We start from the raw sequence: 23,922 nt of genomic DNA on the forward strand, positions 1-23,922 counted from the left end.
TGTTGTCCTCTGAGGTAAAACAACAAAAAAAAAAACGTACCCACTGGTAGTAATCAGCAAACGTTTTGGCAGGTCTCCTGACTCTTTTACCAGAAGTGCAAACTTTGTTCGCATCACAGACTGAGGAAATCTCAAACAAATGTTCTAAAACATGCAAACCAAACCACCTCCATCATCATTAGAAATTCTTCATGCAGAGTAGATAATACCCTTGGAGTGCTTTGAAGTGAAAGCAGTTTGAAAACAAACTCAAATGTAATTTTCCTCTGACTGAAACAGATGTGCTGTACTTACTCTGGTCTCTGTCTTTTTACAATACCAATAATATCCAAAGGAAACTATTAAGGTTTGCGACTAAAACCACGATCCTCGACATTCGAACTACAGCTGACATTTAAGTTCTGCTTCTGTAAAGGTCAAGCTGTCTGGCGGGATGGCAGAAAACCGAACAATCAGGATGTTGTGAGGCAAATATTTCGCAATGCGCTGGCTCAGAAGATGTTGCTTTTGTAACTTCAAAGACAAAACAGCACAGCTTGAAAAGTGCCAAAATACATTCCTGCTTACAAGATTTACAGCAATTAATCCATACTGCTACGAGAAATGAATATTGCTTCAAACATGAAAGAAGCCACAGAAAACTGACACAACCACAAATCATAAATAAAGACATTTGACCAAACGATGGAGCAATGAGAACCAAACCACCAAACAACACAAACACAATGCAATTACATCACTTCTTGAAGTCTGAAGAGACTCGATGTTCTCAAATTGTGATTTTGATTTTTTTCATGGACTGGCTCTCATTGGGAAATTCAGCCGGATCGCCTCCAAAAACACAGGAAACAAACTCAGTTTAAAACGGCACCTGATCAGTTCGCTCCTTCCCCAATCAGTACCACAATGTTACCCAAAAAGCCCACTTTGTACCCACATGCCAACCAGTTCATACCCACTGACTGTACTGAGTGTCTGTACATTTTGATATGTTACGGGAATACACCGTCATTTTCAGGAGTCAAACTCAATGCAATAACTGACATAATCTATTTTAGATAGGAAATGCAGATGTTTTTCGCAACGAGCCATGTCTGCAATTCGTAGTGTGAGAGAGCAAGACTCCAAGCAGGTAACAGGAAGGCTGGGCAAAGAACAGAAACCTGATGCATTTAGCATCATAGCAGTTTTAGAAAATCTCAGTTTAGAAAGTTTCAGCTAAAGATCAGTATTAGCCCATTAAAACTTTACAAAAATCAGAGAAGAGACCAGTCACAAAAGTTACGTTGATGAGCATAAAATATGCTTAGCAACTACCTTAGCAAGGTAGGTGCTAGGTAGTTGCTAAGCAACTACCTTAGCAAGGTAGTTGCTAAGAACTACCTTGACCAAACCAAGGTAGTTCTTAGCAACCTCCTGCTGGTGGATGTTATTAGTATAATCAGACGACCCAATTTCCAGACTACTGAACAATGTTTTTAAAGCAGGTACGAAATGTACCCAAAGTGGGTCTGAACTGACACATGGCTGGTGCACATCCGTCCCACACTTTGTACCTGATAAATTCAGGTAGGAAACATGCAAAACCCAAACTGGCGAAGGACCGAAATGACCAGAACCCGCATATAAAACATATAAAATACTATTTTCCAGGCTCCAACTGTGGAAAAAAAGAAATATTGAGAGCGATTCCCAGACAAATGCACTATTTCAGCATCAATAAATCTTAGTGGCTTCATTAAGCAATATGAAAATCTGAAAACGCAGCACACTTTTAACATCCATTTAGGGCCTGGAAAAAGAAAACACTACAAACGTATTTCATTGGGATATTATGAGAGAGGCGGGTAGTTTTACCTTCAACTACTCCATAGCTCACTGTGTTGGCGGTGGGAAAAAAAAGAGGAAGAAAGACAGATGAAGAGACAGGGGGGAGAGCCAGACTGCTATGTAAAGGTTATAAAAAGCTCAGAAAACACACAGACTTCTTATATCTGACATTTGGTTAATAAACATACAAAATACAGCTGCAGACTGGTTAAAAAAGCTGGTCCGCTTTACACATACTGTAACTTTAGCCATTTTAGCCGACAGTTTGACATGAAAACGTATACAAACTCAGGAACGGAGTCGGAAAATATGCTACATGTCTAGAGAAATGCTGATTAGAGGAAGTAACCGGAAAAAAAAAACTAAAGAAGAAGAAGGGAAAAAAAACAAACAAAAAAAACAAACAAAGGAAGATAAATATAGCAAGACAGAAGAACGCAGTCTAGTTTCAAAGATACCCATGCAATTAAATACATAAGTACTTGTACTGGCCAAGACATCCACTTTAAAAGATATTTGAGCCTAGAGCTCCAGTAGTGGTTACAAACAGAAGTACAGCCAAGCGCACCGACATATTGAGGGTTTTTATGGACATCTGAATGGATCTGTCACATGTCTCCAGGAACCACATCTGTAGTCTATGATTTGTAACCTCCAACTAATGTCTTTGCTGTTAATAGAAAACGGAAAAACCGGCCTAAGTTGTACAGCGGCGCTCTGACCGAATGTGGTTTATAGCAACTTATGATGTTGCTGTTGTGAGCGCACTTCATGGAAACGACTCACACAGCATTCCGATAATTAGGCTGCAAAACAAAACGGAAGGACTTGACAGACGCGCAAACGTCGCATTGGTTTGAAGACGAAACATTTCTTCAGCTGATAGACATCGAGCAAAGAAGATGGAAAAAGAAAAAAACTTACTTGAGGGCATGGTGTACGTATCCTCTTCATCAACTATCTCTGCATAGTCGTCGGTCTCTGCAAGGTCAGAAATAGAAGAATATAAGAATACTACAGCTGGCACACATTACTACTCACAAAACTGAAGAAAGCGTAAAAGTGAAGCAAGTCCGGCTCGTTTCTCCTGTCCGTCCTTAACGCCCTCCCTTTCTCTCTCACACACACACACACAAACGCTTGGCAGATCGCGTCAGCTGAGCATGTGTTGTGAATATCTGTCTGTTTGAGAGCAGCTGGATAGCAGGGAGTTACTGAGGTGGAGCAGGAGAAGAAGAAGGAGGAGGAGGAGTAGAGCGAAAGCAGGAGAAAAAAAGAAAGAAATGAGGGAGAAACTGGAGCGAGAGCTAAAACTGTTGGCGGAGGTGGGGGATGAATTAGGATGAAATCAGTGACAAGTGAGGCAGATAAGACAAGATAGAAAGAGGCAGGGCGAGGATAAGAGCAGAGCCAGCAGGGAAAAGGGAGGCAAAAGGTGGGCCGAGTCAGTGTAACCAGATGGTGGTGTTTAAAATAAAATCAGCGTGCAGACTCAGCTGTTGGAAACTGGAGTCGAACATCTGCTGTCCTGAACGTTTCCCACAGCTCTGCTCGGGATTTATCAGGCTCGGTGGGAGTCGGACTAATTTACGTGAAATAAGCTCGCTGTGGCTGATTTCTGTCTCGAGAAATCCCAGAAAGAGCAACATGTGAAATAACAACTACTGGTCTGTTAAATGAGGCAGGCCAGGCAGAACAAGCAACACAATGAGGAACGGCTCATTTAGATGCAACAGAAACTTCAGTAGGCATGTTTCTAACCTGCAACTGCTGCAGGTCAGATCAGGGTTTTACATCAGTGATTTATTTATTTTTGACATATTTAGAGGAACTCCTGGTACTCGAATTAAAAAACCTTTGATTTGGGTAAAAAAAAACAAAAAAAGGTGATGTTGAAAAAAAAAAACTGATTTTAACAAAATCCTAAGTGGTGCAATTAGTCGTACCTAACCATCCCTTTAAAATAAATCTGAATGGATCATTTGTTCAGTTTATATTTATCTGCTCATTCAAAATCTACCTCAGTTTCCTTGCTGTCTTTCTAAGATGTCTGAAAGCCGAGTTGGTGAGTAGGTGTGAACTGGACAAGGAGCTTATTTATCTAAGCTCACTATAGACAACATAGATGACCACCGATGAAAGTCAAATTAAAGCAGCTAACTTGTAAAAAGGACATATAAACAACATGCAACCACTTCTTAGCAACGCGTTTTATTTATGTCAGTTTTTCCAAACTTTTTTCTTTCTAATCTATTTTCAAGCCAAAGATTTGTACTTTGTAGCATAGTTTCTGACCTGCACTATACACTTGCTTTTTTGGGGGGGATATTTTGCAAAATGGGTTCGTTTTCGTTGAGCTGATTGCCGTTTAGTCTTACTCAGTTGGAGACGCATTCTAAGCAGGGATGAACATTTCTCTTCAGTCCGTTTCAGCTCGGAGGAGAGAAAATTAACATGTTTCTGTGTCTAAGTGTGTATGATTTAGCCAGCTCCTTATAGCCAGGAATGCACCGACGTTAGAATCCAGCAAACCTCTCCCTGCTCTGGTCCTTATGTGTGCGCAAGTGTAAATGTTCAAGACTGCAGATTTTGCTTTGTGTGTGGCTGTCTGGGTGTCTGTTTCTTGAGAGAAAGGGAAACCTTAACAGAGCAATTGTGGGTTTACTAATTCTGCTTTTTGTGGGTTTCTTTGATTTAAAGCAGACATATTTATACTCTGTAGTATCGCATTTTCAAAAAGATTTTTTTAAATCAGATATTAGAGCTGATTATGCTGCTCTACACAGCAGGAAAATTAGATTATGCAGTAGGTGACAACTTAACTTTGAATTTCATTGTCTTTTTTTGTCCCTACTTTGCTTAAACCACAGTAAATTTACATACAAGCGCACACAGCTTTTGTTAAAGATGCAGGAATGTAAGCATCACGTCAAGCCGCACACCAAAATACACACATGCTACCCTTTCCCTGGAGGCTGCAGCCAGTGTGCAGCCAGGGCAGCACGAGAAAGAAAGAACAATACAGAGATTGATAAACAACAGTGTAACTTTACCGTCCCCGCTAAGGTCTTCTGCGAGGTCCAGGAGAGCATGCAGGAAATGGGACAGCAGAGGAGAGATGGCAGCAGGACGGAAGACAGAGAAGCCGAGAGGAGAGAAGAGAAGAGGACAAAAAAAACAAACAGAGAGGTTAGAGCATGACAAGTCAAAAGACTGTACAAGCAGCTAGTTAGAACTCTTTTCTGGAAAATGAGAGCTGACTTTCAGTAATGCACTGCGGTTAGTAAGAAACACTGTCCAAAGCAGGGCAAAGGTCAGGGGAAAGCAGGACGAATCAGATTTCATTCAGTGCAATACAAATATGTGGAGACGGACAGTGTGTAATTATTACTCATTAGAAGTAGTCAAAATGGGTTTTCAGTAGAGTCTCTGCTGTAGCTAAGCACATTTCTCCTTCTTCTGCACTAATAACAGTTCACTGCAGTCTTCACTGCAGTGACCCACTAGTACTTTCTCAGGGCTTTGAGTTTCTCACAACTTGTTTTTGTTCACTTGCTTTTTTAGGTTTGGCCATACTTTCTGGATGGGATTAAAATCTGGGGAGATGCTAAATCATGGACCCAAAGTTTTATTGCTCACTCTAAAAACCTGGTCATTACCCAAGGGTGTCAAGAAGAACGGCATCGCTGAAAGAAACCTTCATAGGAAGTTTTCCGTCAGCGATACGTGTGTCATTTCTCCAAAAACCCACGCAACAAACATGTGGCAGAAGATGCCCAACATTTAACTTTACGGCCTAAACTCAAGATGGTATATGGAGCAAGAATATGACACTAACCCTAAACACAGCATGCCCACACTGAGACTTGGTGTTGGCAGCATGATGTTGTTTTCTGATGCAGGGATCAGAACTGATAAATTGAGCAAAATACAGGAAGAAAACTGAGTTTGGATGCATTTTTGTGTTAAAATGGCCCAGTCAAAGTCCAGATTTTCATAGACAAGGTACACTAAACAGTGGACCAGAAACACAAAAATTCTGTCTTTTTTTCCTACCGAATGCACCAAATGTTCTACCAGGTCACGGTGAGCACCACACTCACGGTGTTCGTGCGGTGAGTGACTGAAAAAGCCTCAAAGTTAGTTCATTTCAATTCTGATGATCAATAGTGATGCCATGCATGTAAATCCTGCTAACATATCAGATCTGTTGGATAAACTTTCACTGCCTTCACTCACATTTGATGTATATTTCAGTGGCTGAGATGCTAAAACTCCCCGAATATGAACCTTAATTATGATCAAAGAGTCATCGCAACATTCATCAGTGGAAATGGAACTAAATCTTTGTGTGAATCCAGTAAAAAGTTATTTAAAAGGAAAACTATTTTTTACAGTTTTTAATTCATGTCTTCAGGTTGTTCAGGCTTCAATCCACATAAATTATTATGAATTTATAATGAATTTTTTAAATATTGTGTTAAGTCTTCTTGTCAGTAATGCAACGGCTTTATGCAACAATGTAAAATGTTAAATTGATTAAATTCTGCAACAGTAAATATGCCAGAGCAAGCAGGCAAAACTAACGCTGCTTTTTACTGAAGAGCTTGTAAACGTTGGCCAATTGGGATGCAGCAGCTCCAACGGTTAAACGCAAACCGTTTCAACATTACATCAGAAAGAGACAAAATGTTCAAGGTACTCCTGCCAAAAAAACATTTCAACTGCAGTCTCTTTCTGGAGCAGTAAGGGACTATAAAATAGGCAAAGAAACCTTAGACTTTATGTATTTTCCAGAGGCAATGAGGGCTTCTTTTTTTATAGGCTCTCAGTGCCTATTTTGTTTCTCCTGAAAGAACCATGATGGTCAGAAATTTCACTCCGCCACATCACAATTTTATGCACATGCTCTTCTACTCCAATAAGAGCCAGCAATACCATTGGGCGGCGAGTCTGAACAGAAGACAAAGGGGAGGAGCAAACGCCGAGCCTTGGTTGGCTTGGGGGACGTCGATGTCGCTAGGTCTTTAGCCAATCAGGTGAGGGAAGAGGACGATGGAGTGAGAGGAAAAACAAGAGTGAATGGATGTGAGGAAAACAAGTAAGGACAGAAACAAAAGGCAGCAGGAAAAGAGAGAGGGAGAGGAAGTGTGGAAAAAGCAGATGTTGGAGGAAGTGGAAAGAAGATATCTCAAATCAGCCTGTGCATGGCTCTGCATCTTACCAGAAACAGAGATCGTTCTTACTCCGCTCCGGACTGCCTCTAACTTTTTCTCATTGTTGGAAACTCTGAATTCAAACAGAAAAAGCAGAGAAAACCAATTCAGTCAACACGTAAACAACTAAAAACGTTCCTAGTCCAAGAAAAACTGTGAAAAATCCCAAGTGATTCCATAAGTGAGCTCATGTAAACAGATTAAACGGCCACGACATGTTCGCGTTCCCTCATGCAGCTCGCTAAAAGCAGAGAAAGGAAACCATGACTGTGTCTCGCTGTAGACCGATCCTTACGGTTTCTCTTCCTTGGTCTGCTGCTCTGTCAGCTGAGCTCCACTAAGGTCTTAACGTCACTAATTGAAGAGGGAATGAGAAAGGATAAGCAGCGAGCAAAGTGAGAGGAAGGAGGAGACTAAGAGTGTTTAAATACCCAAAGTGGAAAATATTTGGCTTCCTTCTTTATCTCCTTATTTGACCAAGGAAACAGAGTGAGGGGGAGAGATTTAGGTTGAAAAGTAAGCAAAACTGCTCATGTTTGAAGTTCAGCGAGAAAGAGAGAAATGTGTGGCCAGGCTGCAAATAACTACCTGATCTCCAGAGAGTTGGATCTTTGATTGAAATATAGATAAACACAAACTTCAAATACTGGAAAATTGTCAGACTTTTTCTTTTATTGTGAGAGTGAGTGGGTTACTAAGCAACAAACATCACCACCAAAAATAGAGAGAGGCTGAGTGTTTCTGAAGTAAAGGCTTAAAACAGGAATATAAAATATAAATAGTGCAGGGAATTGTTGTTTAAGGTAAGTTTTATTCTATTCTGAGTAATCAGTATTTACCATGAATTTTTCTTTTTGCTAGAAAATTTAGTTTTACTTTGCATTATCTTGTTTTAGCCACTGGTGGAAAAAAAAATCTATAATAGATGTGGCTGTTTCTAGAAATTAGGAATTTCTGTCTTCTGGGGAAACACCCTTAGACAAACAGATTCTCTGGAAAAAATTAGATTAAGCTTTAAATGCCCAAACATGTACATTGGTTTTCTGGTTCAATGTTTTTAAAGAAAACAACCATGAAACAGATTTTGATGTTGATAATCACTCATCTTCCAAGAAACTTAATATTATCAAATGACTAATCACCCAATGTTTCTGTAGAAAAATAAACAAGTCCTTCATATCAGTTGTGCTGATTTCAAACTACAAGCTCAATCAGCGTGGTAAACCCACAAGAATGTTGCTTGTATTCCCAATGTGAGGTCTTAAAGCTTTGACAGGAGCCACATGTGAGCATGACGGATTCAGGGACTTACTTTGGGATGGAAGGCAGAGCTCTCTCTCCCTCTAGAGGACAAAAGCAGACACTGCGGTCAAAACAAACTCAGGAGACGCAAATCAAATTTGTTATAGTTAGCTGTGCAAAACACTCAGAGAACAAAAACTATATACAATTGGATTATGTGAAAAATGTTTGAGTCATTTAATGTTTTACAATGAAAGAAAATCATCTGAAAAGCCGCAACACTAATTAAAAAAAAAAAGCTACTATTTACCAAGGATTTACAATAACAACTACTCAGTCTGTGCTTTGGTAGTTTAAATGTAAAAAAATGTAATTAATCATCTCCACAATATAACTGACCTCAGCATCAGGAAAGGAGTTATTTACATTCTATGTAAAAATGTTACTGTTATAATACATATTAATAAAAATGGGACATTTACATCACTAAAATATTTAAAGTTAATGATTGCTGATATACAGGAAGAAATTAAAATCTCATATAATTTTTTGTTTAGTGACTCATATTCTGGTCAATAAAAACTCCAAAATAAATGTTTTAAATTCATATTTGTGAATGAAAAGAACGTAGAGCAGACTGAAAAGTAGCCAAAAACTCAAAATACAGGAAAATTAATACATTTCCTTTGATTTCCATGTGAACAAGTACTTTTTCAAAACTAAATTTAAGAAACTATAAAATGTCACAGCAGGTCTGAAATGTGTGTATCCAGTGCTCATTTGCTCCTTGTAGATTAATATTTCTAAGTCATCCTTTGCACCCACCTTTCTGTACTCTGACAATGAACGAGTGCGTTTCCATGGAGACGAGCCGACAGTAACCATCAATCAAATCAGCCAAGTTTTCCGCCGTGGTGAGCGACGCTGTTGTAACTGTGAGAGGCTGTACGAGTAAACACACACACACACAGAGAGAGATGATCTCACACAAAGATATACACACACGCACGATCAATTAATAGGCAGAAAGTTTAATCCATGTGGTTTCCAGCTGCCTCTGACACCAGGGAAAACTATTCTCTGACAAACAGCACCAACGATGTGTTTGTAAATCCTGCGCTTCCAACGCCAATAAACCAATACTGACTCAAGTTAATCAAAGCATTGCTTAGATGTTAGACATGGAGCGACATGCTTTTCCTGTTTCCACAGCGCTTAACATCCAGACATCAAAATTATAGCATCAACCACGAGAAGGAAAAGACAAATGATATACAACTCCAGCCACATGCGTGAAAATCCTCAGTAATACAATATTTTTCTTATTGAAGAACAAAACCTTCAGTTTGGGTATTTTAATTCAGCAAGGGCAACAACCTGTGGATAAGTTTATTTTTTTTAAATCAGTGAGGAAAAATGACAGTCCACCCTTTGGTCAATAGGACAGAATTTTAAATTTAGGAGTTTAAATTCTGTAGAAATTCTACTGAAGTTCTACACCAGAGATTAACAAACTCCATGTTTACATTTGTGATGGTAGGAAATAAAAGTGATTTTTTTTTTTCCCCCTGGGTTGCTTCTAAAACAACTGACTGCAACGTAGATTCCCTCAATAGACTGTACCCTCATTCACTTTACAACTAAAGTAACTAGAGATTATTATATGTACTAATAAAGTTGCCAGAGGTTGCCAGAGGATTTATTTCCAACTAAAGAAAGAGAAGATTTTTATAAAAGTTTCAGAGTGAGATTTTGAATCTGCAATAAAAATACATTTATTTTAACACTTCTTAAACTTCTTATAATAAATGTCGCAGGCAGTGCACATTAAAGTATACATTTTTTTAAACAGATGGTTGTAAAAACATGAATCTTTGTTGAATTTAAATGACAAATTTTCTTCAATATATAAAAGAAGAGAGAGAAAAAAGTCTAATATTTGCATATCAGGATTGAGTGGAGAACAATATTTACACCCAGGGCAGATGACCTGAATTATTTCCAGAAGGAGGTCACAGTGTGTCAGACAGACAGACAGTCAGACAGACAGACAGTACCTCAGCAGCTCCGGCTACATTCAGCTGCAGCATGCCTTTCCTGTCTTTCTCCTCCATAGCCGAGTACTGGATGGACTGGACTTGGTTAAAGTTTGCTAAATGTGTTGGCTGGAGACAGAGAAGCACAAGAAAAAAATCAAATGGTTCAGCAATATGTAACAATGATTGCGATTGATCGATTTTGCTGAGATCCACAAAGCCAAAAGCACCTCGGTATCCTTTTCATATTTTGTGACATTGCAACCGCAAACTCAAGTGACAGATCAAAATAACAGCGTGTATAATTATGAAATAGAGTCTTCATTAGTAAGTGTGCATCTGATACTTACCGTTGATCCCTTATCAGTGAGGTAACTGATGCCTTCTTCTGGCCCGATGGCTAACTCTACCTGAATCACCCAGCTGGACTGTAAGAGACGAGAGGGGGAAAAAAAGACTTAATGCAGGACCGGATGCCACCAACAGGGGTCAATCTAGTGCTTCTGCAGCACACAGAGGGACACAAAGTCCTGCTTCTGAGGAGTAACTTGGGAGACACTTACCCCCAGGGCACATTTAAAGAACTCCTTGTCGTAGCGGTAAATTGGTGCGAGTATCTCCAGGAACTTGAGGATGCACTGCTCGTCGTTGAGATTGGCCACCTGCTTGAATGTTTGCTGGATTAGCTTCCGGAGGGTTTTAGCCTGGAGAGAAGCAGGAACAGTGAGTAAAGATATTTTTTTAAACTGTTATGTAGTTGGTGGATCAAAAAATAGATGAATAAAAAAAAAACTGACAGGATGAAGTAGAGGCGGCTGTATTTTTATCTCCCTGCATGAATGTACAGCCACAGACATTGATTGACTAATAGTCCACTCTGTTTCCAATTAAACTGACCTGTGCACTTCATTCTCAGCTCGGATCAATAACTAAACAAAGGCACTCTGACCATATTAGTTACAAAACTAAACATCAATGACTTGGCCTATTCAGGGACTCTAAATTACTTCACACATAATAAACTAATCTTTCTAGTGTAGATTGTAGAGCTGACCTAAAAAGGTTGTTTTTTTTTTTAAATGTGCTCTACGTCACTGAAGAGCAGACAGATGGCGGTAAATCTATCTAGGAACAATAATACATGATTTACAAAACCTTACCTACTTATGATGAGAATGAAAATAAAGACAATCAAAACACTTATACACACTCGTACTTCACATGCATCCAAATGTAAGTCAAAACGTTTGTGGCTTGCATGTAAAATTTGAACATATGCATTTTAAAAAGCAAAACTGCACAGAAATGCACAACAGATTTTTTATTTTCACTTGTAAAAATTTTGGTAAAAACTGCAAATTATTCTCGCCTCATAATTATGAGGTATTTTTGGGTTGGACCAATGCACTAAAACACGCTGGTTTATGGTTGTAGCATCACAAAACTGCAGACAAGTCCATCGAAACCTTTTTGAATCACTGCAGTAAAAATGTATAATTCAATCGTAAATACTGTAGAGTACAGTTTTGAGCATTACAGAGCGCTGCTGCCAGCTGTCCAGTTGCTAAGCTCAGGGGAATCAACAAATCAACACAATACACACTCAGACACACATGTTTCTCAACAATATCCCAGTGTTCACACATCAACAATGGCAGATGTGAAAATACACTCAGGATTTCATGTTTTTAAGTGCTGCTCGTGCTCCAGAAAGGATTGCTGTTTTAATTCCTAGAATTCCACCACAAACACACAAAAATGTCCACCCTTCCTGAGAGGAAGCACTGCAGCTGGCTATCAGCCTCCACATCACCATGCTAACCGTGGCTACGCCAGCAAACTCTCCAACTGGGCTGATTACCAACATTAAGATCAATCATGGCTGATGTGCATTTAAAACGGTTCCTACAATGTTTTCCATTTCCAAATACCACACTTTTCTAGAGTAAAACTTATTAGATTTCTGTCCGTTTTTATAATATTTTTTAATATTTATGTGAAGAAAACATTTAGTAATCTAGGTTTCAGTTTCTATATGTTATAGAAACTGAACTTATTTCCCACGTCTTTCTTCCCATCTCTACTACCTTAGATTAGTCAAATCTGGGTTAACCTGGACAAATACAGATTCTTTAAATGGCAGATTTTAGCCCTTAATGCCTTAAGTTTTGTTTGCATAAATTGATCAAAAAAAGAAAATGGAAATTTTAATGTTTCTTGTTTTATTACTTAAAGGATAAGCTATCTTAACTTCTTCTAATTTTTAAGAGACTAGGCTAAAAAAAAGCAGAAATTGATGTTTTTTAAATTAGTTCAGTTCCCAATTTGAGTTTTTATCCAACAAATCTGACCATTTGAGTTATTGATAAACAGTCAAAGATAAATGAGAGGCTTTATTTTTCAGAAATTTAGATTTTTATCTTTTTGATCATGAAAAAGGAGTAAAGTCAAAACTCAAATATTTTTGAGTTAATTTTATTTCATAATAATCCACATACGGAAAACGAAGAAGTAAAATTCCAGAATTAAACTTGCCGGTGATCCCGCACTTCAAGGTTTCGTAGAAATTCAGATATAAAGTCATAGCTGCAGTAATAAAGAGTGCGCTAACAATAATTTAATTTTTTTGCATTTTCAAATGTTTATGTTTTTATAAGGAAACACAGACTTTTGAGTAAAAATATTCAATCATATAGTGAACATGCACAAACTTAAAGCAAAAAAAAATTTCTCCAGATTTACTGTGATCAATTAGGATCAATTATGTAATTCATTAGTTTTCAAAACATTCTAGAAACATCTGTCATTTATTCACAAATATTTTCTGCAAAAACAAACAGCTGCTGTTAGATGTGAAACTACAGAAATGTTCCATTTTTGAAAAAGCTGCAAATGTCAACACAGTCTCTCTTTCCACGTGAAAAACTGATTCAGAAAGTTGCAGTGGGTTGTCAGCATATCCTAAACCCTCCACCACCTTATACCATCAAACTGCCCACCCCATCTCTGAGTTTACTTTAAAACTTAACACAATAAGGCCAGTGTTTTATTATTAAGAGTCCATGACAATAATGGAACAAGCTAATGAAGCCACTTTAACACCATGAGACGGTATTTCAATATGCTATTCATCCGACGAGAGCGACAAGCTTGTCAAATCAAGCTGCGGTTGCTTCAAACTTTGATCTCCAAAGGTCATTTTCACTAAACCCGCTGTCGATACCAATGAACAGACTCTGCTCTTTATAACAGCTAACATAAGTTACTGCTTACTACCGCAGCCATCTGCTCCGGGCTGAATGTGCGTGTGTGAGAGCAGAGTCTATTGAGGGAGAATAATCTCATTAAATGACCACGGTTCCCTTTCGGCAGAGCGAACGACAGAAACGTAAATGGCAGCTGCGCTCCCTCCCTGTTCGGACCCCCGCACACATGTGAATGTGTGAATTGTAAAAAGCAGCACAAATGTCATTTTAGTCCAACTCTACAAGAATCGGTTTGTCTGCCTCACACTGATAATATGATCAAAAGTATTAAAAGCAACGATTGACAGGTCATTCGGTTTGCTGATTGTAATAGATGCATATAAGACAATAATGCCATATTCATCAATTTACAAATTGATAAATTGTCGCGACTTTATGATTTAAAGAAACAGACTTAATGAGAGAAAACGGAGGCCATTTTTAGTGAACAAGAAGACAAAGAAGGTAAAGAAGGAAGGCAGGTGATGAGAGGAGAGTCGGCCCTGCTGGACTGGCAGAAGAGAGAGAGAACGGGGGAGAAGCGGCACTCAACACCTCCCCCTTCCTCCTCATTGTTGGGATGAATGAGTGGGTTTAACCGTGACCCAAAGGTCACACACACACAAAGTGTGTACATACACTAGCGTGTACCGTCACAGACTCCGTCTCCCTCTGCAGAGCATCTGTCTGCCCGCCTGCTGACATCGGGACCTTTTCGGGTCACCGAGACTTTTAATACCGAGAGACACGCAGACGCACAAAGATCTCCCCATAAACACGTGCCGTAAATTTATCACTGACACCTTTCATCGTGCAAAAACACACACACATACACACACACGTCTTTTATTTCACGGTAACATCCGTTCAGTTTGAAATAAACTCTTTAATTGGTTACTGAATTTATTACTAAGTGAGCATGACCACAGCCTTCTTCAAAAGTAAAGAAACAAAAGCAACTTTATCCCCTTTCCAAATTTCCATGCACTTACCGCTTGAAAGAAGTTTACATTTTAGTGATTTTTTTTTAAATTATTTATTTTATTTTATTTTTTCCTTGACAACACATCAAATACCACATGTTACGATCTGGAAAGTTTCTTTATTTAAGAGGGATCCTGTAGAAGCAGCATCACGCGGTAGAAACTGACCTACTCTAATCGAGCAGATGGAGAATTGTGACACCAGCTGCTGGGAGTCAAGAGTGAAGTAATTAAGGTGCCTTTTAACTGCAGGAACTACCAGAGTAGTTTTGTTGGGGTCATTAATAAGCCCCCTCTGTTTCCACTGATCATACTGGGGTAAAGGCGGATTATCCAGGTAGAAATTTACCCCAGAAAACAGCCCTGGTGCAATGCCCCCTCAAGGTGAAGCTTTGTGCCGAACGAGTTGCAAAACACTTTTTATCGTTTCAGTTTTATTATCGTTATCTTCCAGCTATCCAAGTTCAAACTATCATTGTTATATATTTTAAATTCCTGCTGTCGAGACAAAGGGAGAAAAACCTTGAGTTAAAGTAATGTATTAGGGCTTTAAAATGTTTTTATTTGGATAAGCTGTTAATCTGGTATGTTTCCTGTAGGTTTGACGGGAGTTTCATTCATCTTCCGGTCACTGGGAAAAAAAAAAAATTAAAACACCCAAGTTGTGATACTGGTACAAGAATCATCACATGTAGTTTTGTTAACAAGACATTGGGATAAATGGATTAATTTTTTTTTGCATAGTTTCATTGTTTTCACTACTCTTTCGGCCTGAACATTCTTTAATGCAAAGATAGATGTTTTGTTGTTCTAATTTTACTGTTTTCTGTCACTTTTGCTGCAGACAAGAGGGTGCTGTTGTCTCTGCTTGCAGGTTTTCCTTTTATATGACTAAAAAAAAATAACAGATTAACAAGACAAACTATTTCAGTGGCTCAAGTGTTGGGAATACACACAATAAACAACTGATATGAAATGCAAGAGACCAAGCTTAAAGATTTGTTCTGTTTCTTTCACAAACATTGTAAAGCAAAACAAGAACACCCGTCTGCTTAAGCAGCTTTAAGCATATGAAGTCCAACTCTCCTTATATGGACAAACCATCTCACCTTGACAGAGTCCAGCAGATCTTTAGGGAAAAATCGCCTCAGACCGACATCTTTCCTGAAAAGAGAAGCAGAGATCAGAGAGCTGTAATCACACGAGGAATGTTAAATGGCTTGCATTTCTCTCTTTATCTGATCTCAGCTGTCTAAATTTCCTCTGCTGTGACACTTTGAGAAAGAGAAAGACATGGCAAGACAGGTACTAGAGTAAAAACAGGAAGGTTTCATTCATCCTCGCCTGAAAATGGATATAAAGTCCTGAAATTTGCAGGGAAAGTGAGTGATGCAGGCCAGAGTGGAGAAAGGGGAATCTTAGTGACCAAGAAAGATGTGCAGTGTTATAGCAGGAAGCTAACTAATGACTCATATTCCTCAGAGGAAAATATGAGTACTCCAGAAGGAGGAAAAAGAGGAGCAAAGAGGGAGCAAGGAAAAGCCGAGGGAGGTTACATCATCTTTTCTCCGACAAAGGTCACTTCCGCAATCAATATTACACAACAGCATCATTACAGTACTTTGCTAAAAATGTGTGGGAAATATATGGCCAAAAAACCAGAGGCAAACATGAAAGACCTGTTTTTCATCGCAGAGTCTGCTAGAGGATTGTTTCTGTCAGACTTGAAGCTGCATCTGCCTTAAGGTTTCCAGCATCATAAAAAAGTATGAGTGAATATCCCATTACTGGGTTAAGCCTGTTCTTGTCTCAGTGTCACAGTGGACAAGTAAAGCAGGTTTAATGGGGGTTTGTTATTAGCTTCCGACTCCAATTCAGAAAAAAAAAAAAAAAGTGTTGTATGGGTTTATAACAACTATATATAAAGATGACATCTCCATGCACGTCTGAAGAAATATGATGAATATGATCCTGACATAATCAGATTTATTTTATGGAACAGAAACACCCATTACCTGACCTTTCAACTAAAATGGATTCAACTCCAACTTGTCACTAATTTGTAGAGATGCAACAGGAAGTCATCTGGGGACCAGAATGAGATGATATTATGTTTGACTTGCCCTGATAAGTGACTTGCACACCGACACCTAAAAATCCAATATTACTCCAGTCAATAAATGCACCATACATAGACAATGCCAGAATGAAGGCTGAGCTAGCTTCAGTATTAGTGAAGTGTTTGAAAATAAAGAGAGATAAATTATTTGTAGTTAGTTTGGACCATTTTCACTGGATGTTTTTAAACTAATCAATCATTCAGATATAAACAGCTGCACTGATCAGACTTTAATAGGCAATTTCTGTCTCTTTGCAAACAACCTTCAAAATATTTCAAGACAAGATAATGTAGAAGGCTGAGTGTTCATTAATTATTTATTTTAATAACAGAAGTGATGTCATGCCTCTGTGTGAAAGAGCAGACTGTAACAATGAGGCTTAGCGATTAGCATAATTAGCATATTAATACAGTTTCCTTTTAACGTTACTCCTTTTAGTGCTTTCTCTGAACTCAACTTTGAGTCTCCTTTACTCAGTAATAACTTCAACATCAAAGAGTGGTGTTGTGACCTACACCTGTTAATGTGCTAAGACACAACGCTTTTACTCAATGGAAAAAAATAGCTTCTTCTTCTAGACAACACTAAAACATCCCACGAGGTTTTACCTTTCATGACTTTTCTCGTTTAAACAAGAACATATTTTGGTTTTAAAGAGAAATAAATCTTGTTATAACGACAAACTTTCTCTTTTTAACGTTACACTGATGTTGTATTTCTCTGCCTGTTGAAACGCGTTCATGTGAAATCAAAGACAACTTAATTGAGAAAGATCTTAAAGTTGATACTTAAAAATTTTATTAACAGCAGTTTGTCGCAAAGGTACAATTGGCTTCCATTTCATTTGATTGTCTAGAAAATACTGCATAACTACTGCATTCCGATAAAGTCTGACAGACGGAAATTTGCTCATGATTCACAACGAGCAATGATCTGAAAACTTGGTATACACAGTTGATGATCAGATGAAGGACGATGTAGCTCAGGTCTTTTCTTGTTACTTAAAAGTGACGGCTTTCAGAAACTATTTATTTGCTGGGAGAAAGTATTTCTATGAACAATTATCTTTTTTTTTTTTTTTTTACCACAGACTACTTATGCTGCCACGGTCAGATCCAAGGACCCCACTTTAAATATTACAAGGAAGTCTGGTTCTTTGTAAGTGTTAGGTATGGTTTAAAATCATTATGTGTCTAATGAGACAATCAAGGAGGATAGCATTTTATGTAACACCTTTTTTCAAATTAATTGAAATGGGCGGATAAGGACCAACTGAAGCAAGCAGTATCATAAAAAACCCTAATATAAAAAGAAGATTTCTGTCTTCAACTATTAAGCAAGGGCCTAGCAGTCCCTTTTGGCCAACTGTCAGCCCTTCCTCTCTTTTGTCTTGCTTGTTTAAAATATGCATGACACTACATCTTTTTCCAATCAACAGAGAGACAGACAGCAAGGGACACAGAGGCAAAACAAAAGAGGAGCAGCTTGGGAGGAAAAAAACAGGCAGAAGGACGAAGAGATCACAAAGTGACAACGTGAGCCGGTGGAGAAACAGCGGACATTCTTCTCTTGTTAATTGGAAAGCTCGTTAGGCAGAGGTTCAAAGGAAAACCTTTCAATGCAAGTGAGCAGCTCGTTAGAGTCGGGACGCGTCAGAGCCGGGCCTAATTTAGACCATGCGTTGTTAATTCTTCATTCACAGCCACCGGCCAAAGAGCCCAAAGTGGGACAACAGCAGAGCCAAACATGAAGGCAAAAACCTTCTGACAGAGTTCAGGAAGTTTTCTCTTCACCATCTGACTGCAGCTGGTGTAAAGATTTAGCACTTCCAGATTTATTTTTAAAAACGAATAATAACCTTCAATTCAAACAACTGTTGCTACTTGATTCCCAAGTACATTTTCCGGGCAGAAACATGCTTATTTGGACATACTTTGAGTTGCTGGGGGAAGCAAGGAGACACATTTCTGGGTTCTACTTCAGCTTTTTTGGCACAGAGACAAAGGAGAAACACTTACTCCAGTAGTTCATAGTTGGACTTCTTGTCCAGAGCATTTCCTCTCATCTCTTTGAAGAACCTCCTGGAAGCGAAACAAGTGGGACACCAGAATAAAAACGGTCAGATAATTGACAACACTGGTTGGCAATCACAAAAGGACTTTACTTTAAATGAACATCTTAAACTATATTCAGTGTGAAGAGAAGACAAGCGAAAAGCTTCACTGACGTCCTATCTGAAAAAGAAACGTCTGCTGCTCTGAATAATGAATTACACACACTGACTAATGCTGGCGTGAGTTATTAGTGCAGCTCAGAGGCAGACCGACGGACACGGAAACAACTCCAGCGAACGCAATTAAATCTTCGTAAAGAATACTGCTGCTTTTTAGTCACCAGGAATTGCTTTTCAATGATTGGGTTTTTTTTTTTTTTACCTGATTTCCAGACAGCCCAGCTTGAGCGCTACATCTTGTTCCACCTGATCTCCATACTGTGTCATGTAGTCATTTTTCACCTGAAAGAAACATAAATATCCAGCGCTTTTTATCTTAAAATCGAGTTTCTCCCACAAGTTTTACTGACCCAGATTATCTGAAACCAAACAGACATTCTTCCAGCACCGCCATATGCCTCAGCGCTGGCGGCCAACAACCAAAGACTACATCGCCTTGCAAAAAAATATTTACAAACCATGAAACCTTTTTCACATTTTGTCACATTACAAATGTAAACTTGAGTGAAATGCACTGGGATTTTATGAAAATAGAACATTCTAACTAAAGAAAATACTTTGACTTCATATCATTACATATCTGGTTGAATATTCAGGGTGATTGTCCTGCTGGAAGATGAACACTCTTGAAGTTTTCAACAGATTTTCTTCCAGCTTTTCCCTGCATTAAACTTCATCCGCCTTCCCTGTTCCTGCTGAAGAAGCTAATCCTCAAGGCATGTCGGTGCCACCGCCAAGTTTTCAAATGAGGACTGTGTGTTTCTGGTCAAATGAAGTGTTAGTTTTTTGTTGTTTTTTTTTTGCTGCACTTAGCATTTTGCATGCTCTTTAGTATTCTTTTTTTTTTTTTTACTGAGTACAGTTCAATCTTCCTCATGTTTGCTGAGCCCTAGTGGCAAAATGTAAACAGGTCTTCTTACACATTTCTTCTCCCATATAAAGCCATTTTTGCATCCAAACTAATAGCTGTCCTGCCAATAATCTCCCACCTGAGGTGTGAATTTTGGCAGTTCTTCCAGAGGTACAAACTGTCTTTTGCTTGCATCTCTGATTTAATGCTGTCATTATCTGTCCTCTGGAGTCAAATGGTTGAAAATGGCAGATTTTTATTTGTAAAAACTTGTGAAAAATATGCATTATCTGCCCCTAGGTTCACAATTATGCATTACTTTGCAATGATTTGATAAATAAAGTCCTGAGGTTTGTGACTGTTACGTGGCAAAACGTGAAAAAGCTCAATGCACCATCTAGATGTTGTGGTTGTGTACCTGATGGTAGAAGTAGTTGAGTGTAGGTTTGTCTTCTGTAAACTGCTGGACGAAGCCTTTAGGGAGGTAGCGAATCCTTAGCTCATACCTGCAGGAGAAGAAGGCAAAGCCTAAAACTTCAGCACTTTTCACAGTCGAAAAGATGGATTGATTTGCATAAATTATGAACCTCTATTTAATTACGCAAATGCAAGATTACCAATCATAAATAATGTGCAAACACCCAGACGCTTGTTAGTTGGGAACAAGAAAAGGAAACTCTCACAAATTTAAGAAAGAAATAATTCTACAAATACAAATAAGCAAAAGGCAGAAGAAAAACCAGAAATAATTTAGGACAAACGGCATTAAGAAACATCACCACTCAGAGAAAGAATACGAATGAGGATTGTAAACCAGCATCATTGACAGAGATGCAAACAAAGAGAATGTTGTTGACTTAGCGAGACAAAGCAGACATCTGCTTCTCGCTCTGTCTTTATGTTCACAGAGAAAAGGTCTCCTCCTCACAGCAGAATTAGCACCAAGACAGCCGCAATAAAGTGAATATATACCACAGCCTTAACATCCAGGCTGAACAGCCCCACACACAAGGTTGAAAAACACTCAGGTCATGCCAATTTATCTGATGCTATTTGCAAATAAATCAACAACCGTAGAGTGCTGCGTGACAGACTGCTGACGCTAAATTAGTGGGGTGACTTTGAACGCCCATAAAAGTCACGCCAACCCAAAGCAGGAGACCAACTGGAAAGGTTAATCTCAGGCTTCCTAAAACAAACAAAACCCATTCTCTTCCCTAAAACTCTTTAATACAGGTATATTTTTACTCATCCATCATTACTCTAAATTAAATGTGAATCATAACAGATCTCTACAGCTACCGTACAAAACATAAGATAAATGATAAATGTGACTCAGCAAATATTTGCTGCTTTATTTCTAATCAGGGAACAAATAATTTTTGGCTACAGGGTTCCTTCACACTTCTCATATGAAATTTGATTCCTTCTCAGTCTCGACAGACCCAACAATAAATACAGAATACGAACACCAAAATACTGATGGGTATCGTTAAAATCAAGGAGTGACAATTAAGTAAATGTAAGAAAAAAATTGTTTTTCAATCACTACATTTATTCAAGAGTGGACAGGAGCCTCCATAATATATGTATTATGGTGCCATATGCAAGAAGAAGTATCTCTTCTTGCATATGGCACATTAAAATATTTTTTTTTACATTAAAATGTTTTTAAAAAACACCTTAACAAAAGAAATTCCAATGAATATGGACAGAACTCACTTGAGTTGCCAAAAAGAAAAACTGTTCTCACTCCTCACTCCTCTTGTTGAAAAACACACCAAAAAAAAATATTGTATTCAGTTATACTGCAAAACTTGCTTTGTAAGCCTTTTGCGTTTTCTGTAATTCCCATGCTTGTCTTGCTGGACACAGGTGCTCCACACACCACATCATTACAGTTGAGTAAACTAGCCTCGTGTCGCCCAAACAGAAGAGATGAGGCTGAATTTAATCACACGGTCCCCTGTCCTGCCCGTCCTACCTCCACTCCTCGTTGGACCGTGCCTGTTCGTATTTCTCCCTGATGTGGGACACACCCATGTCCGGGTGGAGCCAGTGCACTTGGTCTCTGGACTGGCTGTTGCTGAGTCGGAGGCCAAAGCATGAGGTCCAACGGACCTTGTTGATGTCCAGAATCTTCTGGATGATCCCCTGCATTCACGAAGGACCAGAAAAATTCAGTTAGAAGGTAGGAATGTCTACCAGGCTAAACTAATCGGTTTATCCATTTTTCTTCAGTCTACCTGCACATCTGTACAGAATCAAACATTCAGCTCTGCTTCATCAAACACTTCCAAGGGTGGTTATGTTCACATCTTACATTTTGTTTCGGGTCACAAAGTGTGTGTGTGTGTTTGTGTACATTTTTTGACTCCAAGCGATTTAACATGAGGCCCCCACCCAAACAACTTGGCAGACATCATACGTCCATAATAATGCTCAGAGAACCGTGCGTGTTGCCATGAAAAAGGCTGGGGGCTCTGACCTAGATACCAAAGAAGATGGGGATTAAAGGAGAAGAGTGGGGCGGATATATGCAGTAACATATCCTGCATGACCACTAACAATTCACACTGAGTTAGGTACTTTCTGTCATGGTTCAAATGAAAAGCGTGCTTCAATGCGGCTTAAATAAACACAAAAAATTGGCCCCTTAAGATGCATGCAAGCAGAAAAGCTGCTTGTGTTGAGTTTTTGTTATCAGAGCTGACAGCTTGGACCGCAAGCTGCAAAAACATCAGAAAATGTTCACTTTTTACTCTGCTTCAGAGTATGAACTTTTAATGTTATGTTGTAAATCCTTCTTTCAAAAGAAATTTATACAGGTGTCCCCCAAGGCTCAGTTCTTGGATCACTTCTTTTTAGTTTGTATATGACTGATGTGTTATACTGGATTCCTGGTGCAGGTTTGTAGCTGGCAAGCTGTGTTAAAACAACTGTTGTGATATTTGAATTCATGCCTCAAGCTGAATGTAAAAAAATATATATATTTTTTTTTTACTCAAGGGTTCCTCTCTTTGAATGATAGTAACTGTTAGCAACTTCTAACAAGTCTTAGAAGTAAAATATCATGGGAGTCATTTTATGTCATTACTGACAACAGTTTTCCTGCTGCAGATGTTTTCATGTATACAGTTACTTTTTGTTTTTGGTCCATTGCTGTAACTTCCAGGTCAAAACCAGAAGGAAAAAACAACAAGAAAGCCTCTGTGGATTATATGCAACAGGGCGATTAACACCTCGGAAAGGAAACCTGTTACATCACACCACCTACATGTAGTGACTGTAAGCTGAATTTCAAAACATCCGTGCAAGTTGCAAACCTCAAACTTACTTTTAAGGCTTACTTGTAAGACTACTGGGTTGTGCTTGGTTCCTGTTAGAACTACTGGTTCAGCCATTTGTGGGACATACACTGGGAAACTGTTACATGTCTTAACTTAAAGCATCTCCAGAACAAAAAGCCTTCTTTGTAGGAGTTAACAGGTGAATGCGTGTCTTACCCTGACATCAGTCGCATCTCCGTATCTGATGTTGGATGACCAGAAGCTGTGTTCAGTGTTGGTCTCAAAGTAATGGAAGACTTTCAGAACCCTGTCCACGGAACCAGCCATGGTGCGGTCCGATCCCCCTGCGCTCAGCCGAGACTTGGCGCCTGCTAGGAAGGCATTGTTCAGGTTTGGGTCCATATAGGCTGTTGCCATGGTTTTCCCTGCTGAGACTGCCGCTGCTAGGTGTCTGTCATATTCTGCAGGGTTCAGAGAGGAAAAGCTGAGGTAAGTTAAAGGAAGAAGTAAAAGTAAAGTTTTAAAATTTAGCATGTTTTAGAATTTTAAAAAGTTAAACTCGTAAAATAAATAACTTCTTAATTGACGTGAATTTTTCATCTGGGTACGTCAGCAGACAATAAAGAGTCGTTATGGTCCACTAAATACAGTTTATAACCTTTTTAGAAATGTATACACACTACAACACTTTCAGGTTTCTAAAGATGCTACCAGAACAAAAACAAAGACGTTTAAATTCAACCTCAGGTGTAAAACACAATAACTCTAATACAACTGTAAAAATCTGTTGAGGTGGAGTTATTTGTAATTCCTTTAAGTACTAAATATGAGTTGAACAATAAGGAAAATAGTATCCAGAAAAGGGCAAATGATAAGT

The 23,922-nt window shown here is 38.7% G+C and overlaps 1 protein-coding gene across 11 annotated transcripts in view; it reads right to left on the bottom strand.

The window, feature by feature from the left end:
- Positions 1–23,922, bottom strand: part of ptk2aa (protein tyrosine kinase 2aa) — a 65,045-nt gene that overhangs the window by 15,491 nt on the left and 25,632 nt on the right. For 5 of the 11 annotated variants that reach the window (XM_008422139.2, XM_008422138.2, XM_008422131.2 and 2 more), the window contains 16 exons: positions 23,262–23,506; positions 21,740–21,909; positions 20,174–20,261; positions 19,108–19,187; positions 18,691–18,753; positions 15,662–15,716; positions 10,888–11,028; positions 10,675–10,752; positions 10,346–10,453; positions 9,114–9,231; positions 8,359–8,389; positions 7,055–7,119; positions 6,769–6,855; positions 4,884–4,901; positions 2,755–2,811; positions 1,858–1,878 (listed from right to left, as the gene is read on the bottom strand). In XM_008422139.2, the coding sequence (XP_008420361.1) occupies positions 1,858–1,878; positions 2,755–2,811; positions 4,884–4,901; positions 6,769–6,855; positions 7,055–7,119; positions 8,359–8,389; positions 9,114–9,231; positions 10,346–10,453; positions 10,675–10,752; positions 10,888–11,028; positions 15,662–15,716; positions 18,691–18,753; positions 19,108–19,187; positions 20,174–20,261; positions 21,740–21,909; positions 23,262–23,462 (1,381 nt within the window). In that variant the 5' untranslated portion in view covers positions 23,463–23,506. The remainder of the gene's footprint in view (positions 1–1,857; positions 1,879–2,754; positions 2,812–4,883; positions 4,902–6,768; positions 6,856–7,054; positions 7,120–8,358; positions 8,390–9,113; positions 9,232–10,345; positions 10,454–10,674; positions 10,753–10,887; positions 11,029–15,661; positions 15,717–18,690; positions 18,754–19,107; positions 19,188–20,173; positions 20,262–21,739; positions 21,910–23,261; positions 23,507–23,922) is intronic. The other 6 variants (XM_008422137.2, XM_008422135.2, XM_008422130.2 and 3 more) reach the window with 5 other exon arrangements.

Source organism: Poecilia reticulata, linkage group LG11, assembly GCF_000633615.1.
Source record: "Poecilia reticulata strain Guanapo linkage group LG11, Guppy_female_1.0+MT, whole genome shotgun sequence".
In the NCBI taxonomy this organism is placed as follows: Eukaryota; Metazoa; Chordata; class Actinopteri; order Cyprinodontiformes; family Poeciliidae; genus Poecilia; species Poecilia reticulata.